This window comes from Cantharellus anzutake (assembly GCF_015039405.1).
Source record: "Cantharellus anzutake strain C23 chromosome Unknown EI90scaffold_132, whole genome shotgun sequence".
Taxonomy (NCBI): domain Eukaryota; kingdom Fungi; phylum Basidiomycota; class Agaricomycetes; order Cantharellales; family Hydnaceae; genus Cantharellus; species Cantharellus anzutake.
Genome location: NW_024067082.1, coordinates 174,474 through 194,990, shown reverse-complemented (window position 1 = coordinate 194,990; position 20,517 = coordinate 174,474). Strand labels below are relative to the sequence as shown.

At 49.7% G+C, this 20,517-nt stretch overlaps 2 protein-coding genes and 3 non-coding genes across 5 annotated transcripts; 4 read left to right on the top strand and 1 right to left on the bottom strand.

The window, feature by feature from the left end:
• Window positions 1-9,599: 9,599 nt before the first annotated feature.
• Window positions 9,600-10,340, top strand: EI90DRAFT_3088225 (uncharacterized protein; the record flags this gene model as incomplete). The annotated part of the gene is made up of 1 exon (XM_039062258.1): window positions 9,600-10,340. A coding segment is annotated over exon 1 (488 nt), but the record flags the coding sequence as incomplete, so codon positions are not given.
• A 2,801-nt stretch (window positions 10,341-13,141) lies between these two features.
• On the top strand, window positions 13,142-13,214 carry EI90DRAFT_t265. Its single transcript has one exon. It is a non-coding gene; the product is annotated as a tRNA-OTHER (tRNA).
• A 188-nt stretch (window positions 13,215-13,402) lies between these two features.
• EI90DRAFT_t266 lies at window positions 13,403-13,475 on the top strand. Its single transcript has one exon. It is a non-coding gene; the product is annotated as a tRNA-OTHER (tRNA).
• A 188-nt stretch (window positions 13,476-13,663) lies between these two features.
• Window positions 13,664-13,736, top strand: EI90DRAFT_t267. The gene has a single exon. It is a non-coding gene; the product is annotated as a tRNA-OTHER (tRNA).
• Window positions 13,737-14,445: 709 nt separating this feature from the next.
• EI90DRAFT_3135193 (uncharacterized protein) lies at window positions 14,446-14,673 on the bottom strand (the record flags this gene model as incomplete). The annotated part of the gene is made up of 2 exons (XM_039064714.1): window positions 14,446-14,595; window positions 14,665-14,673. 2 exons carry the CDS (start codon window positions 14,671-14,673, stop codon window positions 14,446-14,448), a joined length of 159 nt encoding a protein of 52 aa, XP_038908897.1.
• Window positions 14,674-20,517: the final 5,844 nt, after the last annotated feature.

Genomic DNA, 20,517 nt, shown 5'->3' with positions numbered 1-20,517 from the left:
TTTGGGGGTGTAAACTACTAAATCAACTCTACATTTAGAGCCCAAGAACGCATCGTGGGAGTACGAAATGGTGGAGAATGAGGGGATTGAAGCGAAAAAATATACATGAGGCCCTAGCGTGGAACTCTGCAGTCATAGAAATCGTATAAAATTGTTGGATAACAGAACAGCATCTAAATAACCACGGGGAAATTTCTACCATTTTTTCTCGGCATGGGGAGTTCCCATGAGCCTCCAAATTGCGAGCTGCTCCATTGGACTCTCACTCGGAATGACATTGTCATGAAAATCAGGAAAAATCACAAAACGTTCGAGGAACATGTGAATAAACAAGAGGATTTTTTTCTTATTTTCTTACTCGATGAAATAGGCTCATTTGAGGCCGAAATGACGAAAACGGAGCCCATGAACCTCGCCCACAAGAAAACGAGGATATGTAAAATAAGATACGTACATGCAAATGACACAGGAACCATGATGACACTGAACAATGCGGATTCCTTGATCAAGGAACGAGAACTTTTATACCGCACTCCCATGTTCATCGTTGCTGTGGCGGGCAGTGGCTGCATCCTCGAAATGCGCAGCTAGATGGAAATCTTGTTGGCGCTGAAGGTATGGTCATAAACAACTGGTAGAAGGTAAAGGTGCCATAATAGCTGAATGAGTACGTGCCAAGGGTTCTGCTCCACAAGCGCACAGGCGTTGCGAGCAGGTGGGTGGCCTTGAAATCTACAGGGTTGCTGGCATTGGTGACAGTGATGATGGCAGTCACAGGGGCAAGCTCGGTTGGGGTGACGGCAGGGATGTTGAAGGTATGGGCAGGTGCAGATGGGAGCACCAGGGAACAGCACTCAAATTAGTAGGAATGGTGGCACGGGGCGTTATTATGAATGCAGATCACAGTGTTGCATATGACAACAGTGATGGTGCTACTCGCGTGTACTCCGCTCGTTCCCCAGCCCCCAGTCCTCGCTTCGCTGCAGGGGCTGTCTCACTTCACGCTAAATGTTACATGGGATTGTTTTTTTTTTTTTTCAATAGCCCGCACACCATACCACAGCCCCACGCAAATCCAACCCACTACGCAAACCCAACCCCCGGTGGGCAATGAGAAATGAGAAATACGGCATGGCTAGTACAATATGCGAACAAGGAGGCAAAATATAATTTTGCAATTAATAGTGTACACATAAAATATGAAGAAAAATATACAAGATACGAAATAATATGTGAAATGGATAGCATTACTCGATCAAGAAGCCCTGGAACCCATAAGCACCAGAACTAACAGACCATTGTGCACATGATAAACAGGCCAAACCTGTGAACAAGATGTTTAGCGGCACCGAGGGAATCCTACTGAAGCCGGGGTCACGGGATCAACGGGAATAGGATGGGAAAGGTTGCCGGTCCATATTCCGAGAGTTTTGGAAATTGCCAAAACCCAACCCAATAGGACCAAGCGTGAAGACAAGCCTGATAACAACACTTTTAGCGGCACTGGGGGCGTTCTATTGAGTTTGGGGTCACGGGGTCAATACCAGTAGCGTGAGAAATGTTGTCGGTTCCTATTCCGAGAGTATCGGAAATTGCCGAGCCACAACTCTGTAGGCCGTGGGAAACAGTGAGGACGATGTGTGTTGCTCAGTGATGTGATGAAGGGAGTTACCGGGCTGTGGGAAGGAAGGGAGTATTCAAAATGTTGCGTGGGAACTCCCTCGAAGGGGTCGTGGGAATGCCCTCGAAGGGGTCGTGAGAACAAAAAATCAATTCAGTAAAGTGTGGGAATTTCCCTCGAAGCCCCTTCGAGGGCGAATCCACGGGATTGGAACAACCCAGGATAATCCTCCTCCTCCTCCTCCCCCTCCTGCTCTCCACCCCAGGTAGCCTCTCCCGATGCGATCCGCCTCACATGTGTCTCGTCTGAGAACATGGCCCTCACGTACCTTGTCATGTGTGCACTTGCGACGGCATCAAATGATCTCCAAACACGGGCTCCAATGCACCGATCACATCGTTCTGGAACTTGTGGGGATCATGGGGAATCTGGCCCTCATGGGGATGCATCAGCTGGGTGGGAGGCATTGGCTGGCCCTCACGATCGGAAGGATGCTGGTGACGATCGGAAGGATCCTGGCGAGGTGCCTCCTGTTGTGACCTCTGCAATCGATCCATCTTTACCTGCTCCTGCTGTTGTCGCATCTCCAGCGCTTCCAGCTCTGTTGCTTGCACTGCCAACATCCCGATATGCCGTTCCTTTTCGGCCTCCATGGTCTCTATCACCTCCACCCTCCTCTTGTCGATCCGAACTGCCTCTTTCTCGGTACTCCTCATCGCCTTGTCGAGGTGATCGATGCTGGACGTCGTGGCCTCGAGGTCTTTTCTGGCCATTTCCATGGCCATCTGCCATTGTGGAGAGACTTGAGGAAGCGTCAACCCACTCGCAAATCGAAATCCCCCCCCACGCTGAGTCGATGGCACAAAGAAGTCGTAAAACATCGTGTACCATGCATCCGCCTCCTGCACCAGCCATTGCACCTGTTCTATCGATGCATCGTTCGAAAACAACTTCTCCCAACGTTTGTCCACAAGCTTATGGTAGTGAAGCACGATGTGCCCCAACAGCTGTGAGATGTGTGAGCGAGCGAGCGAGCGTCTGTGTGTGCATATGTTACCTTGTCTCCTCGCACGACCCTGCCATCTTTCTTGTACCTTTCGCATAGGTACTTGATCTGCTCGTCCCAGAAAATGTCCTTGGTGTTCTCTGGGAAGTAATTGTCATGGTTCCCTCTCTGGCCACCATGTCCATGCAGCTTCCTGACACTCTCCTCCCCTGGACCCTCCAATGCCACTGCGACCTGTGGTGGTGGTGTCAGTGCAAAGAAGAAAATGATACAGAGAACCATGACTCGCCAACTCCAACATGCCTCCAAAGATCCTGAGCTGCTTGACCACTGCAGATCCAGAATTCATCAGCGATTCCGGACTGACCCACTGTGTCAGGCTTGTCAGTCGATATCGCCCAATAGGATCATTCTGCTCACCATGTCTTTGAAGAACGCCCATGGCTCTCCACGTTTCGGTGTGGGCTCTAGCAGGTTGCCTCGAAAGGGCTTGGGCACGACCGCACCGCTCAAGACAATGTCTAGAGGACATGTCTCCGTGACGAGATCCGTCCTCCTTTCCACCTCGTCCCACGTCACCACGACCGTAGATCCCTTGGTCTTCAGCCTCTTGACGGTGATGTTCGCCCACGAACCAAGCTGCCAAGGCGTCCGTTCTGGATCTCCCACCGCAATGGGGATCAGCTGCCAGAGACATATCTCCGCTGCCGCTGCGTAGAACTTGCATGACAATGTCAGTAGGGGGGAGAGAGAGGGGAGTTGCACTCTCACGCTGTGCATTCCACGTGCATGCCAGTTGCTGAACGCTGTTTGACGCTTTTCGTCTCGGAACCAAGGTATCCTCTCCAGGACCACAAAGATGTTCCGCAGCGACGACGACTTGAGGCATGGTTTGATGTTCGATAGCTGTTTGTTGCTGTTGAATCGTGCTGTAAACGTCGACATGGCATCCACAGAGGGACGTGGTTTGCGGTGGAGGGCCTCGAGGACGAGCGGTATGAGATCCACCCACTTGAGTGGGGCCTTCTCCAGTTGCAGGTTATCCTCGAGCATCCAGGAACGGAACATGATGGTGTTCGCCATGACGCCTGCCATCCATGTCAGCGCCCACATCTCGGGAAGAAAAGATGACTTGCTGTCATCGTAAACCCTGGCCAACCACCATGCTCCCTTTGCAGCATGCACTTGTTTCATCTCCAATAGGGACAGACTGGAGAGATCGCCTGCAAACTCCCTCTCATCGTGTCGCAGGAGTTGGAGATGACGTGCGATCGTCACCTCCATCACGGTCTTACGATGTTGCCCATGGATGATCGACACATCCCCACGCAAGAACCCATCCTTATCGATCTCAAAGGCTGCGCCATGGGGGAGAAGCACGCTCATGGCGAACAATTCCGTGTGGTTCAAGATGTGTGAGCCCCATGCTTCCACATGTCTCTGAACCCACTGCCAGTTTATCTCCCTGTTGAGTGGGTGCTGCTTCATCTGTGAGAGCCGAATCTGCCATCATATGAGATGTGATATGTGTGGCCACTGATGAGATATGGACCTACTTTTGCAGTTCCTCTCAATGCAGCCCCCTTGATTGCATCGAATTCGTTCATCTCCATGTTCACAGGCATGGACACTTGTGCGACTTGCCCAAGCTGGAAGGTGTTCAGTGGGGTTGGAGTGGCCATGTTGTGTGAGTGGGGGGAGATAAAAGTGGGGAGAGGACAGGGTTTTATACCAGAGTGGCTTGGTCATGTGCCATGATGTGTTTCAAATCACCTGATCAAGAAAAATTTATCTTGATGGTGGCAGTGCACAAGACAGAGGGTTGGGTTGAGGGCCTGGCTGTAACCTTTCACTGGTTTCACTGGTTTCACTGGTTTCACTGGTGCTTGTGTGTTTTTGCCCACGTGAGTTTTCGTGTGGCTCCTCAAACGACAAGTGGAAAAATAAGGGAAAAAAAAAATGGGGAAATGGGGCAAGGGGACGAACTGACTTTCCATGGACGTTCCACAGAGAGGAACGGGGATCACCATACATTGTTAGTTTGTTATCTTCTGGCAGCGCTGTCAGGGACTGTCAGGGATCGCTCATCATCGGATATCGCCCAAAAACATAGACAAAGTGAGGTTCCAACCCTCACCGATCGATCGGGAGAGACAGGATCAAAGGAACGAAACAAAGAATAAGGAAACACTCGGATCAAAGGGCCAGAGTCGGATCAGGATGATGCCTCATAGTCTTACGAGAACCGCTGATGGGGGGGAAACGATCCATTGATCTTCTGACTAAAAATACATGAAAGTTGGGGAGGCAACTAAGACAGGAATTTGTGGAAAAACCACATAATCACATGAGTGGCACCGTTCCTCCACTTCCGGTTCTGTCCATCGTATGGCTGTTTGAACCACTGGATCAGGTATTCCTGATCCAGTAACCTATCATCATGCATGTACTCTGCCAGTCCTTGGATCATGGCATCGTTCTCGAGGATCAGCCACATGATCTCGAACGCTATCCCCTCGTACAGGCATGCCTGGGCTGCATCGTGCAGTGGAGCGAAATCTGGGTTGAGGAGGCATTTGTAGCAGTAACCCCTGTCGCCCTGGTTGCAAAAGTACTGCTTCTTCCATGCAAATGCTTGCTGTCCATTCAACTTCACCCTGATCCAATAGGCACACTTGTGTGACTCATGATCTGTGGAACGCTTTCCGATCGTGAGACATGTCAAACAATGCCGCTTCAGTTGTGGGAGGATCTTGAGCAGTGTGGGGGGAATGTTCAGCAGATGAACCGACTTCTTATGCTGCAAGGCGGAGTTGACGTTCAGGGAAGTCGATGTTTTTGCAAGGGGGACTGGGGCAGTGTGACTGGCAGTGGGTGTGGATGCAGAGGCTGGGGTGGGAGCATGAGGAGTGTGGGCAGGAGCAGGAGTGTGAGTGTGGGGAGCGGGAGGAGGAGGAGCACGAGCAGGAGGAGGAGCACGAGCAGAAGGAGGAGCACGAGCAGGAGGAGGAGGAGCACGAGCTGGGGCAGGAGCTGGGGCAGGAGCGGCAGGAGCGGCACCTCCATGCTTGTCTGAGAATATCCATCAGATATCGTTGGAAAGACATTGCATCGAAAGCCTTACCCAAAGGTGAGTTCCATGGCGACGCATCGTCATGGCTAGATTGGAAACATACACCACATGCAGCCACCGTGGTGCTCGACTTCTCCCTCAACTCCAAACACGTCACAGATCGGCCATCCATGTGATGGGATGGGAAGGATCTCAGGCACCTCGTGGTGTCGTGCAGCATCTGCTTGATCGACTGGTGCCCTCCAAACGTGTCTGCATGCAACTTTACCTTCTGCTCCTCACTTGGCAGCAGCGTGATGCAGAGAGAGGCCTTTCCATCCCTTCCTATCCTACCGGAGCTCTGCATGTAGTCGGACATGCTCCATGGCGCTCCGACCATGACTGCAAAGCGCACGGATGGATAGTCGAACCCATAGAATCCAGCCTTGTTGAGACACATGAGGGCATGCAACCCACCCCTCCACTCGGCGAACCTATCCCGTCTCGTCGCAGCGTTGACGCTCCCACTGATCGATGGGCAGCCCAACGCCTCGCCCCACAGTGCACAATCTTCCTCGCTGACAAAGTATACCAATCCCCTCTCTCCCTGATGACGCACGAGACGATTCTCCATGACCTTGATGAACCTCACGGTTGCCTCCCTCCACCTCTGCTGCCAACCACGAAAGGCTGAATCGTCCCTTCCAGGCGATCTCCCAAGCTGCATGTTCAAGACCTGGTAGCAGATGTTCGGCCTCTGGGTGGGAGAACGGATGATTTGGATGGAGGTCCCAGGACTGAACTGTACCTTTACGGCCTTCCAGAATCCCTCCATGTGGTGAGGGGACATCGTGGCGGAGCAGAACATGACGGTGCAGTTTGGCAGCTTCATCAGCTGCATGATGGTCGCATTGTATGAAGACCTGAACGCCGAATCTTCGACCAGCCCATGGGCCTCGTCGAACATGACCGTCCCGAGTTTCCCAGATTTAGCCACTCCGCTCAGCCAGCTGGTGCATGCTTCGGAACAGAACGACTCCAGCGAGATGGTCACCACTCTCTCCATAGGATTCGGGTTCCGTCCGGATTCCCATTTCCCACATGTGATCCGGATCTCCTGCATCCTCCGCTGCATGTCGCCGTGGAGCACCTGGTATGGCAGCACCATCACTGCCCTCACGTCTGCAGGCCAACTGTACACTGCAAGCTGGAAAGGAAGGGTCTTCCCAGAGCCTGTGGCGGAGACGTTGACCAGGTGCACCTTGCGCTCCAAGAGCTTTTTGTAAACGTGGTACTGCGCAGGGGAGCGGAACGTTGCATTGGAATCCCTGAGCATGCTGCGAAGCCGAGCAAGGGAGTTGGCATCGTACTGGCTGTCGAGCGTGTCAGTGGGGATTTCTATGGGAATGGAGGGAGTCTCTTCTTCGAGATATGGGTTCGGGAGGTAAAGGTCATCGTCGTCCTCGTCCTCGCTTGGAGGCTGCCGAGGTTGCTGGGGCTGTGGGGGTTGCTGGATCTGCCGTGGCTGTTGGGGTGGTTGGATGCTCTCCACGAACACTCTGTCAGCGACCTTGTCCTCCAATGCCTTGATGAGATCTGGCACGATGCGAGTCGTCACGGACTCGTCGAACGCCACCTTCACCTGGTCGACGATCGCCTCCAGATCCCTGAGGCCAAACTGATTTGAGCGAACTGGGGCAGTGCCAGCCAGCTCTTCGATGGAGGAGTCCCGACTCAGTATCTGGTCCATCGTGGCCACTCTTCCCTCCAAGTTGAGTCCGAGCACCTTGGCATGCCACAGGCGTGCCATGGCACGGAAGAGGGTGATGACACGGGGTGAGAGTCCACCCACCTCCTCCGGCTGCAGTCCATAAATCAGCTCAGAGGTGGCCGTTTGGTGCCCAGCCATGGCGTCCATCCCCGTCGTGATGTCATCATGTAGATCGATGATGCCAAGGTGAAAGTACCGACCCACTGCAGATGCCAGGTGTCGATAGGTGGACACGTTGAGTTTCACCCCTAGGTGGGCCTCGGTGTGTTTCTCCATGATGCTCGTCAGGTCAAAGGTGCACAGGGTGTGACCGTTGATGTGGTAGAAGAGGTAGTGATGGAGGACCTTTGCGGCGTCGTCGCCCCAGAGGAACTTGCCAAACACTTCCTCTGTAGGGCGCACGTGAACGAGATAGCGGAGGAGCAGGTTGCTGAGATCGATGTGGGGAAAGCGTGGGATGTATCGCTCCACTCCAGCAGTGGAGTTTGTCTGTTTCGAGAATGTCAATAGTGGCTAGAGAGAGAGAGGGGAGATTACCTTGTTATACCCGATGATCGTTGCAAGACCATCGGGGGTCATGAACAGGCTCCTGTGGACGTTCTGCATGTTTCGGAACAGGATGCCAAGGATCTCGGTGCCCCGAGCTGGCTGTCCACTCCCTAGATGGATGAGGAAAAGCAGGCACATGTTGAGCTCCTGCGCCTTTCTCATCCAGTCTCCTGTCAACACAGCGTTCCATTTCACTTCCCCCCTCTCCCGTCCCAGAGCGTACTGGCGATCGGAAAGGAAACGAGTGATCAGGGCGAAACGATTGTCCCTGGTGTTGGTCAGGAAGGAATACCCAGGCATTCTGTTCTCCAGATCGTCCTTGCTGGAATTGTCGTAGATCTGTGTGTCTGCGCCTTGAGTGAGGGATTCCAACAGCGATGTGGCTTCTGCCATGACCTTCTTGTACATCTTTGGGATGTCCGCCAGGATCACCGTCTTGCCTTTGACCGCGATGGACCTGTGGTCTCGGCTCCATAACGTGCTTGGGAGTTGGCGCTCGCTGCCTGCGATGGTGGAGCAGTAAGAGTTCAGGGAGGTGACCACGTCGAATGGGGATGAAGTCCCTCGTCGAAGCCACTGTAGACAAAACTCCTGACAGGCCCTTTTTGTGATGAAGATATGAGTCAGAGATGACATAAAGAGAGCAAAGATCCTCACTCGAACAATGGGTCCATGGTCCTTGTCAGGGCTGCAGCCTGGATGTGGATCTCCTTTGCAGCGACGAGGCGCATGATGTGGGTCAATCCAGACATGATGGTGGTGACCATACGAAACGTGGAAAAGTTGCCCCCCTCCTCTGTGTTGATGCTCATGAGGATGAGGGACATGTGGACCGGGTCCTTGTCTCCAACCCGGGGAAGGGACGGAGGTGGGTGGAAGAAGATGGAGAGAAAGAGCGAGTGGATGAGCCTGTCCCACGATTCGTTCGTGTGGGAGAGCGGTGTGTTCAGTGCCTGCCAAACGTTCATTGCACATTGCTGCTGGTGCTCAGACAGGATCACGTGGATGGGCGGTGAGTCCAAGGAGCAGTAGCGAAGAACAAAGCAGATGACCTGTAGTGCATATGAGTGGTAGCGTTGGGTCGTGCTCTTGTTCTGTGGATAGGTGAACGGCCGGTGGGCAATATCTCTGTGGGGCAAGTGTCATGACGGTCCTGGATCCTGATGGTCAAGCTGCTCACCCTTCCGATGTGTTGATCCACCTCAAAACGAGAGGTGGCGTGTTCTCGACGATGCCCCGAATCTCCTTGAAATAGGGCACCACCCTCTCCTTGAAGCAGAGGAGGAGAGGCTCGTGTGGGAGAGCCACAAGTGCGGAGAGCGCCTTGTAGTCCTTCCCCTCTATCGTGCGTATCCAGCCATACTCCCTGTGGAAATTGTGGACCTGCTGGGCGCTGTCGGGAGCCTGGATGATGCCTTGACCCCACCCCCTCCTCCTCTCTTGCTCCATGAGATCCTCCAATGCAGCGGCATGATCGATGTCGGATGCAGGAGCGGTGTAGTTGGGGTTGACTGCCCAAACCTGGTGGTCCTTCTTCTCTGGAAAGACGACCTGAATGGGGGAGGACACGACATGGTCCTTGGGTGCGAGGAACGGGTGGGCCTTGTGGAAGTGGTTCCTGGAGAAGGAAGAGTACTGTTCGGCAGCCAGGTAGCACCCCTCGACGGTGCACACGTAGCCATCAAGGATAGGGATGGAGGCCACAGGGGCTACCTTCCTCTGTGGGTGGTGGATGTGCTGGGGAACTCGGTGACGTTGCAGGGCAGGATCGATGGAAGGGGGCAATCGAGACATGTGGTGCCGTTTTGCAACGTGGTTTTGGAGTGCACTCCTTTGGACTGCATGTCCACAAGCCTCGCACACGATGCAGAGATGTTCGGGGTCGATGCCTATCTGGAGCGTTTTGAAGTCTTCTTCGGGTTGGATGAGCAGGCGTCCAGAGGGACGGTGGGCAGTGGGTTGCGTTGGAAGGTATTCGTCATCTTGGATAGGGTCAAGGGGGCGGGTGGTGAGGGCAGGGGTGTTGGGGACCGTCGTGGCAGGGGATGTGGATGCAGATGTGCTGGTGGCGGTGAGGCGAGGAGTGCTGCGTGACCTGGAGGGCCTCGTGTGGGATACCTTGGCCAACCCCTTGAGTTGGATGATGTGCTTGTGGCGGGCAAAGTTGCGAGGATTTTCATGGGTGTATGTGCATTTGGGGCAGTGGAAAACACCATCTAGTCGGGAAAGGGTTAGGTCAGCGGTGATCCTTACCTCTGACTGATGGACTGTAGCCATGTGTGTCCTGCATTCGTTGGTGGTGGCAAACAAGAGTCGACATGCCTGGCACTCGAGATGGTCGCTGGAAAACATGTAAGGGAAAGATGATCACACAAGTGGATGATACTGACTCCTCATCAGAGGTTTCCTGAGCTCTGGATGTGTCTTTAGGCATGGGGGGGACAGAGGACTGTGGTAGAGGAGGAGGAAGGGGGGGAGCTGGAAGAGCTAGAAGAGCTGGAATGTCCCTACCTTTATAGGGAGATGTTAGGATCAGGTGATCAAGTAAATATTTTCTTGGTCATGTGGGGCCAAGGGGGAGATCAAGTAGATATTTTCTTGATCACATGAGGTGGATACCAACCATTGTGGATTCCTTTAATAATCATGCCATGTTTATTGATGGACACCCATCACAGGGACAGCACGACTTCCTACTTGTGCCATTGCTGTTGCTTTTTTCCTCATTATCGACTTCACCTGTCTTGGTGCCACATGATCAAGAAAATATTTACTTGATCACCTGATTTGCAGATCCAGAAGGTATAAATAAAGATGGGATCGACTGCCTCTGTTTCCTCTTTACCACCTTCAGACCCCCCTTCAGACGTGAGTTTGGGACAGCTTTGAGGGAATCCATTGCTGACACAGGCTGCCCATAGGATGAATGCACCTCCAAACAAAACTCTTTGTGAAATTGCAGAGCATTGCATGCCCCAGACCCTACTTGCCCTAGTGTCCCAATGTCTTCATGCCACCGTTCAGTCACACATCTACAAATGCGTTTTGATCATGGAAGGGAATCTTCATCGGCGATGAGCTGCAGAAGAGATGGGTGTAGACGCCATCTCTGGGTCATGCCACACATACTTTGCATTGCTGCTCCATTTTGGTTCCCAACTTGAGGGTCCTATGTGTCAGGGCAGACCTGCTTACCTCCACATGTCATATGGACACCCAGACCATTTCACATCTGACCTCCAGACCCAGATCACCACCCAGCCTCCCCCTCTTGCTGTGTTTCCCCTCTTGTCAAGTGGTTATGCATAGCCTGTGTGTATTAGCTTTCATATGTGAACATATACATTGAACCTCCCTTCACTGCCCAGTCCCACTGGAGTCGGTACCTCACACCTCTGGGGTCTTCTATTGAGACCGACCCCAGCCCTTCCGGCCATGACTCCAGTGGCAGCTCGTTGAAGGACATTCATCACAACCTGATAATGGTCCATGGCATGATTGGGCACAAGTTGATCATGCCATTGCTGTTTTCTCCTCCATTTTTCAGTATAATCACGTGCTGTTGATGTTCCGAAAGCCATATTGATCATCTCCACCGGATGCAAGAGACCCTGAGTCAGTAGCTGCTCTCATTCCCAAGTTATTCGATAAACACACTTGTGCCTTGTGCCCCTCTCCCATGTTTGCCCATTGTCCAACTTTGTTTCCTGAATAACGTCACGACAAGTGACCCACCTCACTCGGGGTTTTTTTCATCTTGTAGAGAAAATCCATACAGCCTTTGGACATTGATTTATTAAGAACTGGACAAGTACTGGCCAATGGAACGATAGGGCATGACTTGGCATGCTATTTTCTTTCCTCAATAACTGGGTGACCATGGTAGCTATTCACTCAGGGCTTGTTGCATCTTGTAGAGGGGATCTATACAGCCTTTGGATACTCATTACAACCTGATGATACCAACAAATGGATGAGTGATGGCCCATGGCATGATTGGGTACAAGTCGATCGTGCCCTACTTGTGCCATCACTGGTTTCTCCCCCATTTGTGAGTATTAACTGTTGATGGTCCAAAGGCCATATGGATATCCTATATTAGATGCAAAAGATTTCAAGTCCATAGCTACTCTGGTTCCTGAGATATTCAACAAATAAACTTGTGCCCTCAACTCGTGCCATGTTGGCACAATAGTCTATTTGCAATAACTCAGTCACCAGAGCAGCTATGAACTCATGGTCTTTTCCATCATGTAGGGGACATCCATACGGCCTTTGGACATCCATCACAACCTGATAATACCAACAAATGAATGAGTAATGGCCCATGGCACGATTGGGCACAAGTCGATCGTGCCCTACTTGTGCCATTGTCAATTTCTCCCCCATTTCTGAGTATTATCAGTCACTGTTGATGTTCCAAAGGCCGTATTGATAATTCCCACCGGATGCAAAAAACCCCGAGTCGATAGCTGCTCTCGTTCCCAAGTTATTCGATAAATACACTTGTGCCCTCCACTTGTGCCCCTGTCCCATGTTTGCCCATTGTCCAACTTTGTTTCCTGAATAACTTCATAACAAGGGATCTGTTTTGCTCAGGGTTCTTTTCATCTTGTAGACAAGATCCATATGGCCTTTGGACATTAATAACTGGACAAGTAGCCAATGGCACGATAGAGCACGACTGGGCACACTATTCTCAATAACTTGGTAACCATGGCAGCTAGTCACTCAGGTTCATCTGGAAGAGATTATCAGGCGCTGTTGATGTTCCCATATGGATGTCCCCTACGGGATGAAAAAGACCCCAAGTCCATAGCTACATTTCTTCCCAAGTGACTCGATAAACACACTTGTGCCCTAGACTGATTCAGCAAATACCTTGTGCCACTTCCATATGTATTTTGAATGAATAGGTACGCTCGCTCCCCAGCCCAATGTCCTCGCTCCACACCAGATGGGCAGCTTCGCAGCCCACTGGTGGTCGCTGCGGGGGCTGTCTCGCTTCACGCTGAATGTTACTCAATGTTATTTTTTCAATAGACCGCACTCCATACCACGGCCTTACCCAAATGCACAACCTGTTGCAGTACGATAGACCTGCCTCCTATTGGTTGATGCAATCTCCTAGAGAACTGCTGTGGCCATATGGTGTAGTGGTTATCACCTCCAAATATATGTTGGATGGACCCGGGTTCGAATCCTGGTGTGGCCACCCTTTTCAGAGTTTACAATAGGTTATGAGCCCAGTTACTCTGAGGGGACCCCCAGGACCTACCATGACTGTAAGCCGGTCTGTGACCTTTGCAGGGTAGGTTTAATCAGCCGCAGGTCTAGGGGGAGTGTTGTAGTACAATAGACCTGCCTCCTATTGGTTGATGCAATCTCCTAGAGAACTGCTGTGGCCATATGGTGTAGTGGTTATCACCTCCAAATATATGTTGGATGGACCCGGGTTCGAATCCTGGTGTGGCCACCCTTTTCAGAGTTTACAATAGGTTATGAGCCCAGTTACTCTGAGGGGACCCCCAGGACCTACCATGACTGTAAGCCGGTCTGTGACCTTTGCAGGATAGGTTTAATCAGCCGCAGGTCTAGGGGGAGTGTTGCAGTACGATAGACCTGCCTCCTATTGGTTGATGCAATCTCCTAGAGAACTGCTGTGGCCATATGGTGTAGTGGTTATCACCTCCAAATATATGTTGGATGGACCCGGGTTCGAATCCTGGTGTGGCCACCCTTTTCAGAGTTTACAATACAACCCCATACCCAAACGCACAACCCCATACCCAAAATGCCCAGCCCCATACCCGACTCAACCCATGGGCAATGTGAAAATCAGGGACACATATCAGCATTACAGAAAAGGCCCCAATGTGACTAACAAAAACTTGTGCCCTCAACTTGTGCCATTTGGGCTTTCTCGATAACTCGTTCACAGCTAGGAATTATCATGTAGGGGAGACCTATGTGACCTTTGGATAGTTATCACAACCTGATGGCATGACTGGGTGAATCATGCACTACCTGTGCCATTGCTGTTTTCTCCCTTATCAGGTTCTATTGATGGTCAAAAGGCTGAATTGATATCCACTCCGAGTCCATAGCTGCTCTCATTCCTGAGTTATGGAATAAACAACCTGTGCCCATGATCTTTTCTCGATAACTCAGTATCCAGGGCAGCTATGAACTCATGGTCTTTTTCATCCTGTAGAGGAAATCTATACGGCCTTTGGACACTCATCACAACCTGATAATATGCACAAATGGATGAGTAATGGCCCGTGGCACGATTGGGCACAAGTCAATCGTGCCCCACTCGTGCCATTGCCGTTTTCTCCCTCATTTCTGAGTATTATCAGGCACTATTGATGTTCCAAAGGCCGTATGGATATTCTCTACAAGATGCAAAAGACCCCAAGGTTATAGCTACTCTGGTTCCTGAGCTATTCAACAAACAGACATGTGCCCTTGAGTTGTGCCATGTTGGCACGACTTTCTTTTTGCAATAACTCAGTCACCAGAGCAGTTATGAACTTGCAGTCTTTTGCATCCGGTGGGGGAGGTCCATACGGCCTTTGGACACTCATTACAGCCTGATAATACGAACCAATGGATGAGTAATGGCCCATGGCACGATTGGGCACAAGTCAATCGTGCCCTACTTGTGCCATTGTCGATTTCTCCCCCGTTTCTGAGTATTATCAGGCACTGTTGATGTTCCAAAGGCTGTATGGATATCCTCTACAAGATGAAAAAGACCCCAAGTCCATAGCTACTCTGGTTCCTGAGCTATTCAACAAACAGGCTTGTGCCCTCGACTTGTGCCATGTTGGCACGACTTTCTTTTTGCAATAACTCAGTCACCAGAGCAATTATGAACTTGCAGTCTTTTGCATCCTGTAGGGGAGGTCCATACGGCCTTTGGACAGTCATCACAACCTGATAATACCAACAAATGGATGAATAATGGCCCATGGCACGATTGGGCACAAGTCAATCGTGCCCTACTCGTGCCATTGTCAATTTCTCTCCCATTTCTGAGTATTATCAGGCACTTTTGATGTTCCAAAGGCTGTATGGATATCCTATACAAGATGCAAAAGACCCCAAGTCCATATCTACTCTGGTTCCTGAGCTATTCAACAAACAGACTTGTGCCCTCAACTTGTGCCATGTTGGCACAACTTTCTTTTTGCAATAACTCAGTCACCAGAGCAGTTATGAACTTGCAGTTTTTTTCATCCTGTAGGGGAGGTCCATACGGCCTTTGGACACTCATTACAGCCTGATAATACGAACCAATGGATGAGTAATGGCCCATGGCACGATTGGGCACAGGTCGATCGTGCCCTACTGGTGCCATTGCCATTTTCTCCCCCATTTCTGAGTATTATCAGGCACTATTAATGTTCCAAAGGCCGAATCGATATTCTCTATGAGACGCAAAAGGCCCTGGGTTTATAGCTGCTCTCGTTCCAGAGTTATTTAATAAACAAACTTGTGCCCTCCACTTGTGCCATGTTGGCATGACTTTCTTTTTGCAATAACTCAGTCACCAGAGCAGCTATGAACTCATGGTTTTTTTCATCTTGTAGGGGGGATCTATACGGCCTTTGGACACTCATTACAGCCTGATAATACGAACAAATGGATGAGTAATGGCCCATGGCACGATTGGGCACAAGTCAATCGTGCCCTACTCGTGCCATCACCGCTTTCTCCCTCATTTCTGAGTATTATCAGGCACTATTAATGTTCCAAAGGCCGTATGAATATTCTCTACAAGATTCAAAAGACCCGGAGTCTGTAGCTACTCTGGTTCCTGAGCTATTCAACAAACAAACTCGTGCCCTTGACTTGTGCCATGTTGGCACAACTTTCTTTTTGCAATGACTCAGTCACCAGAGCAGTTATGAACTTGCAGTCTTTTACATCTTGTAGAGAATATCCATACGGCCTTTGGGCACTCATTACAGCCTGATAATACAAACCAATGGATGAGTAATGGCCCATGGCACGATTGGGCACAGGTTGATTGTGCCCTACTTGTGCCATCACCATTTTCTCCCCCATTTCTGAGTATTATCAGGGTATTTTGATGGTCCAAAGGCTGAATTGATATCCTTGATGGGGTGGAAAAAACCCCAAGTCCCTAGCTACTCTCCTTCCCAAGTTATTCAGTCAATATCAACTTGTGCCCTCAGCCTGTACCACATGACCAAGCCAAAGCAAACTTGATCACATGATCAAGTTCAAGCAAACTTGATCACATGATCAAGCTCAAGCTGGCTTGATCATATGATCAAGTCAAAGCAAACTTGATCACATGATCAAGCCAAAGCAAACTTGACCACATGATCAAGCCAAAGCAAACTTGACCACATGATCAAGTTCAAGCTGGCTTGATCACATGATCAAGCCAAAGCAAACTTGATCACATGGTCCAGTCCAAGCTGCCTATTTCATCTCCTATATGTACTTGTGCCATTTGTGCCCCTGCTGAAAAGGCACAACTTTCCTTTCTCAATATCTCCAGACCCAGAGCAGCTATGAATTCCTGGTCTTTTGTGTCGTGTAGGGGAGATCCATATGGCCTTTGGACACTCGTTACAACCTGGTAATACTGACAAATGAATGAGTGGTGGCCCAGGGCACGATTGGGCACAAGTCGATCGTGCCATTGATGATTTCTCTCTCGTTTCTCAGTATTATCAGGCGTTCTTGATGTTCCAAAGGCCGTATGGATATCCTCTATGAGATGCAAAAGACTCCGAGTTCATAGCTACTCTGGTTCCTGTGTTATTCAACAAACAAACTTGTGCCCTCGACTTGTGCCATGTTGGCCCTACTTCTTTTCTCAATAACTCAGTCACCAGAGCAACTATTGACCCAAAGTTTTTTACGTCCTGTAGGGAGTATCTATACGGCCTTTGGACAGTCATTAAAACCTGATAATACCAACAAATGGATGAATAATGGCCCATGGCACGATTGGGCACAAGTGGATCGTGCCCTACTTGTGCCATTGTCAATTTCTCCCCCATTTCTGAGTATTATCAGTCACTTTTGATGTTCCAAAGGCCGTATGGATATCCTCTACAAGATGAAAAAGACCCCGAGTCCATAGCTATACTGGTTCCCAAGTTATTCAGCAAACACACTTGTGCCCTCAACTTGTGCCATGTTGGCACAACTGTCTTTTCGCAATAACTCAGTAACCATGCCAGCTATTTACTCAGGGTTCATTACATCTTGTTGAGGAGATCTATACGGCCTTTGGACATTCATCACAACCTGATAATACCAACAAATGGGTGAGTAATGGCCAATGGCACGATTGAGCACAAGTCAATCGTGCCCTACTTGTGCCATTGCTGTTTTCTCTCCCATTTCTCCGTATTATCAGGCCTCGTTAATGTTCCAAAGGCCGTATTGATAAGTCCCACCGGATGCAAAAGACCCTGAGTCAATAGCTGCTCTCATTCCCAAGTTATTCAATAAACACACTTGTGCCTTGTGCCCTGTTTGCCCATTGTCCAACTTTGTTTCTTGAATAACTTCACAACAAGTAACCCGTTTCACTCAAAATTTTTTCCATCTTGTAGAGAAGATCCATACGGCCTTTGGACATCAATTTATATGTCATAATACTGAGAACTCAACAAGTACTGGCCAATGGCACAATAGGGCACGACTTGGCACACTATTTTCTTTCCTTGATAACTTGGTAACCAGGGCAGCTAATCACTCCGGGTTTGTTGCATCCTGTAGAGGACATTTATACGGCCTTTGGACATTCATCAAAGCCTGATAATACCAACGAATGGATGAGTAATGGCCAATGGCACGATTGAGCACAAGTCAATCGTGCCCTACTTGTGCCATTGCTGTTTTCTCCCCCATTTCTCGGTATTATCAGGCACCGTTGATGTTCCAAAGGCCGTATTGATAATCTCCACCGGATGCAAAAGACCCTGAGTCAATAGCTGCTCTCGTTCTCGAGCTATTCAATAAACACACTTGTGCCCTCCACTTGTGCCCTTGGTCCCATGTTTGAACTTTATTTCTTGAATAACTTCACAACCAGTGACCCGTTTCACTCAGGGTTTTCTGCACCATAGATATATTTTCAATACCTATCTTTTGATATGCTATACACCCCAAATGAATCGATTCTCAACCTGAGCTCAAACACTGAAACTCAGGGCACAACTTTGTTTCCTCAATAACTCAGTAACTGTGGCAGCTATTCACTCGGGGTTTTTTGCATCTTGTAGAGGAGATCCATACGGCCTTTGGACACTAATTTATATGTCATAATATTAAGAACTCAACAAGTACTGGCCAATGGCACGATAGGGCACGACTTGGCACATGATTTTATTTCCATGATAACTTGGTAACCAGGGCAGCTAATCACTCCGGGTTTGTTGCATCTTGTAGAGGACATCCATACGGCCTTTGGACATTTATTAAAGCCTGATAATACCAACAAATGGACGAGTAATGGTCCATGGCACGATTGGGCACAAGTCAATCGTGCCCTACTTGTGCCATTGCTGTTTTCTCCCCCATTTCTGAGTATTATCAGGCATCGTTGATGTTCCAAAGGCCGTATTGATAATCTCCACCGGATGCAAAAGACCCTGAGTCAATAGCTGCTCTCGTTCTTGAGCTATTCAATAAACACACTTGTGCCCTCCACTCATGCCCATGGTCCCATGTTCAAACTTTATTTCTTGAATAACTGCACAACCAGTGACCCGTTTCACTCAGGGTTTTCTGCATCGTGTATATATTTTCAATACCTATCTTGTGATATGCTATACACCCCAAACAAATTAATTCTCAACTTGAGCTCAAACACTGAAACTCAGGGCACAACTTTGTTTCCTCAATAACTCAGTAACCGTGGCAGCTATTCGCTCGGGGTTTTTTGCATCTTGTAGAGGAGATCCATAAGGCCTTTGGACACTCGTTTATATTTCATAATATTGAGAACTGGCCGAGTACTGGCCAATGGCACGATAGGGCACAACTTGGCACACTATTTCCTTTCCTTGATAACTTGGTAACCAGGGCAGCTAATCACTCCGGGTTTGCTGCATCTTGTAGAGGACATCCATACGGCCTTTGGACATTTATTAAAGCCTGATAATACCAACAAATGGATGAGTAATGGTCCATGGCACGATTGGGCACAAGTCAATCGTGCCCTACTTGTGCCATTGCTGTTTTCTCTCCCATTTCTCGGTATTATCAGGCACCGTTGATGTTCCAAAGGCCGTATTGATAATCTCCACCGGATGCAAAAGACCCTGAGTCAATAGCTGCTCTCGTTCCCGAGTTATTCAATAAACACACTTGTGCCCTCCACTCGTGCCCTTGGTCCCATGTTCACACTTTATTTCTTGAATAACTTCACAACGAGTGACCCGTTTCACTCAAAGTTTTTTGCATCGTGTATATATTTTCAATACCTATCTTGTGATATGCTATACACCCCAAACAAATTAATTCTCAACTTGAGCTCAAACACTGAAACTCAGGGCACAACTTTGTTTCCTCAATAACTCAGTAACCGTGGCAGCTATTCGCTCGGGGTTTTTTGCATCTTGTAGAGGAGATCCATACGGCCTTTGGACACTCGTTTATATTTCATAATATTGAGAACTGGCCGAGTACTGGCCAATGGCACGATAGGGCACGACTAGGGCACGACTGGGCACGACAATGAATTGGCCATAACTCCTGAACCGTTTACCGGACTTCCATTCCCGTTACACCGTTGGAAAGGTCTGATTTTTCTCTTTTTTATGATACCAAAAAATCGCCATGGCACAAGTATTATGATTCATAATACCCACTGTGATTAGATAGTCCCTCAGTCTAGTCTACTTCTCCCCTTGTCCCCTTGTCGGGTCCCCAACAAACTTTCACAGTTCACCTTCCCTACTTCCACAAACCCTGAGCCAGTTCCCACCGAGTCTACTTGTCTACTTGTCCGCTTGTCCACTTGTCCGGTTATCGGGTCCCCTCCTAAGTTCCACACTTCCACCAGTTCCACAGTCCCCAAGTCTAGTCTACTTCTCCCCTTGTCCGGTTGTCTGCTTGTCGGGTTCCCCACAAACTTCCACAGTTAAAACCTTCCCTACTCCCACTTCCCCCTCAGCCAGTTCCCACCAAGTCTACCTGTCCCCTTGTCCCCTTCTCGGGTTATCCAGTCCCCAACTTCCACAGTCCCCGAGTCTAGTCTACTTCTCCCCTTCTCGGGTTCTCGGGTTCTCGGGTTCTCGCGTCCCCAACAAACTTTTACAGTTCCCAAGTCCAAACCTTTTTTTGCTTCCTTCTCTAGTTCTCTAGTTCCAGCCTTCTTGTCTTCTTGTCTTCTTGTCTTCGAAACTCACACTTCAAACTGAACTTCGAACTTTTTTTACTACCACAGTTCCGCTTCTTCCCTTCCAAACTCACACTTCAAACTCAAGTCCCCACTTTTTTTCCTTCCACAGTTCCCC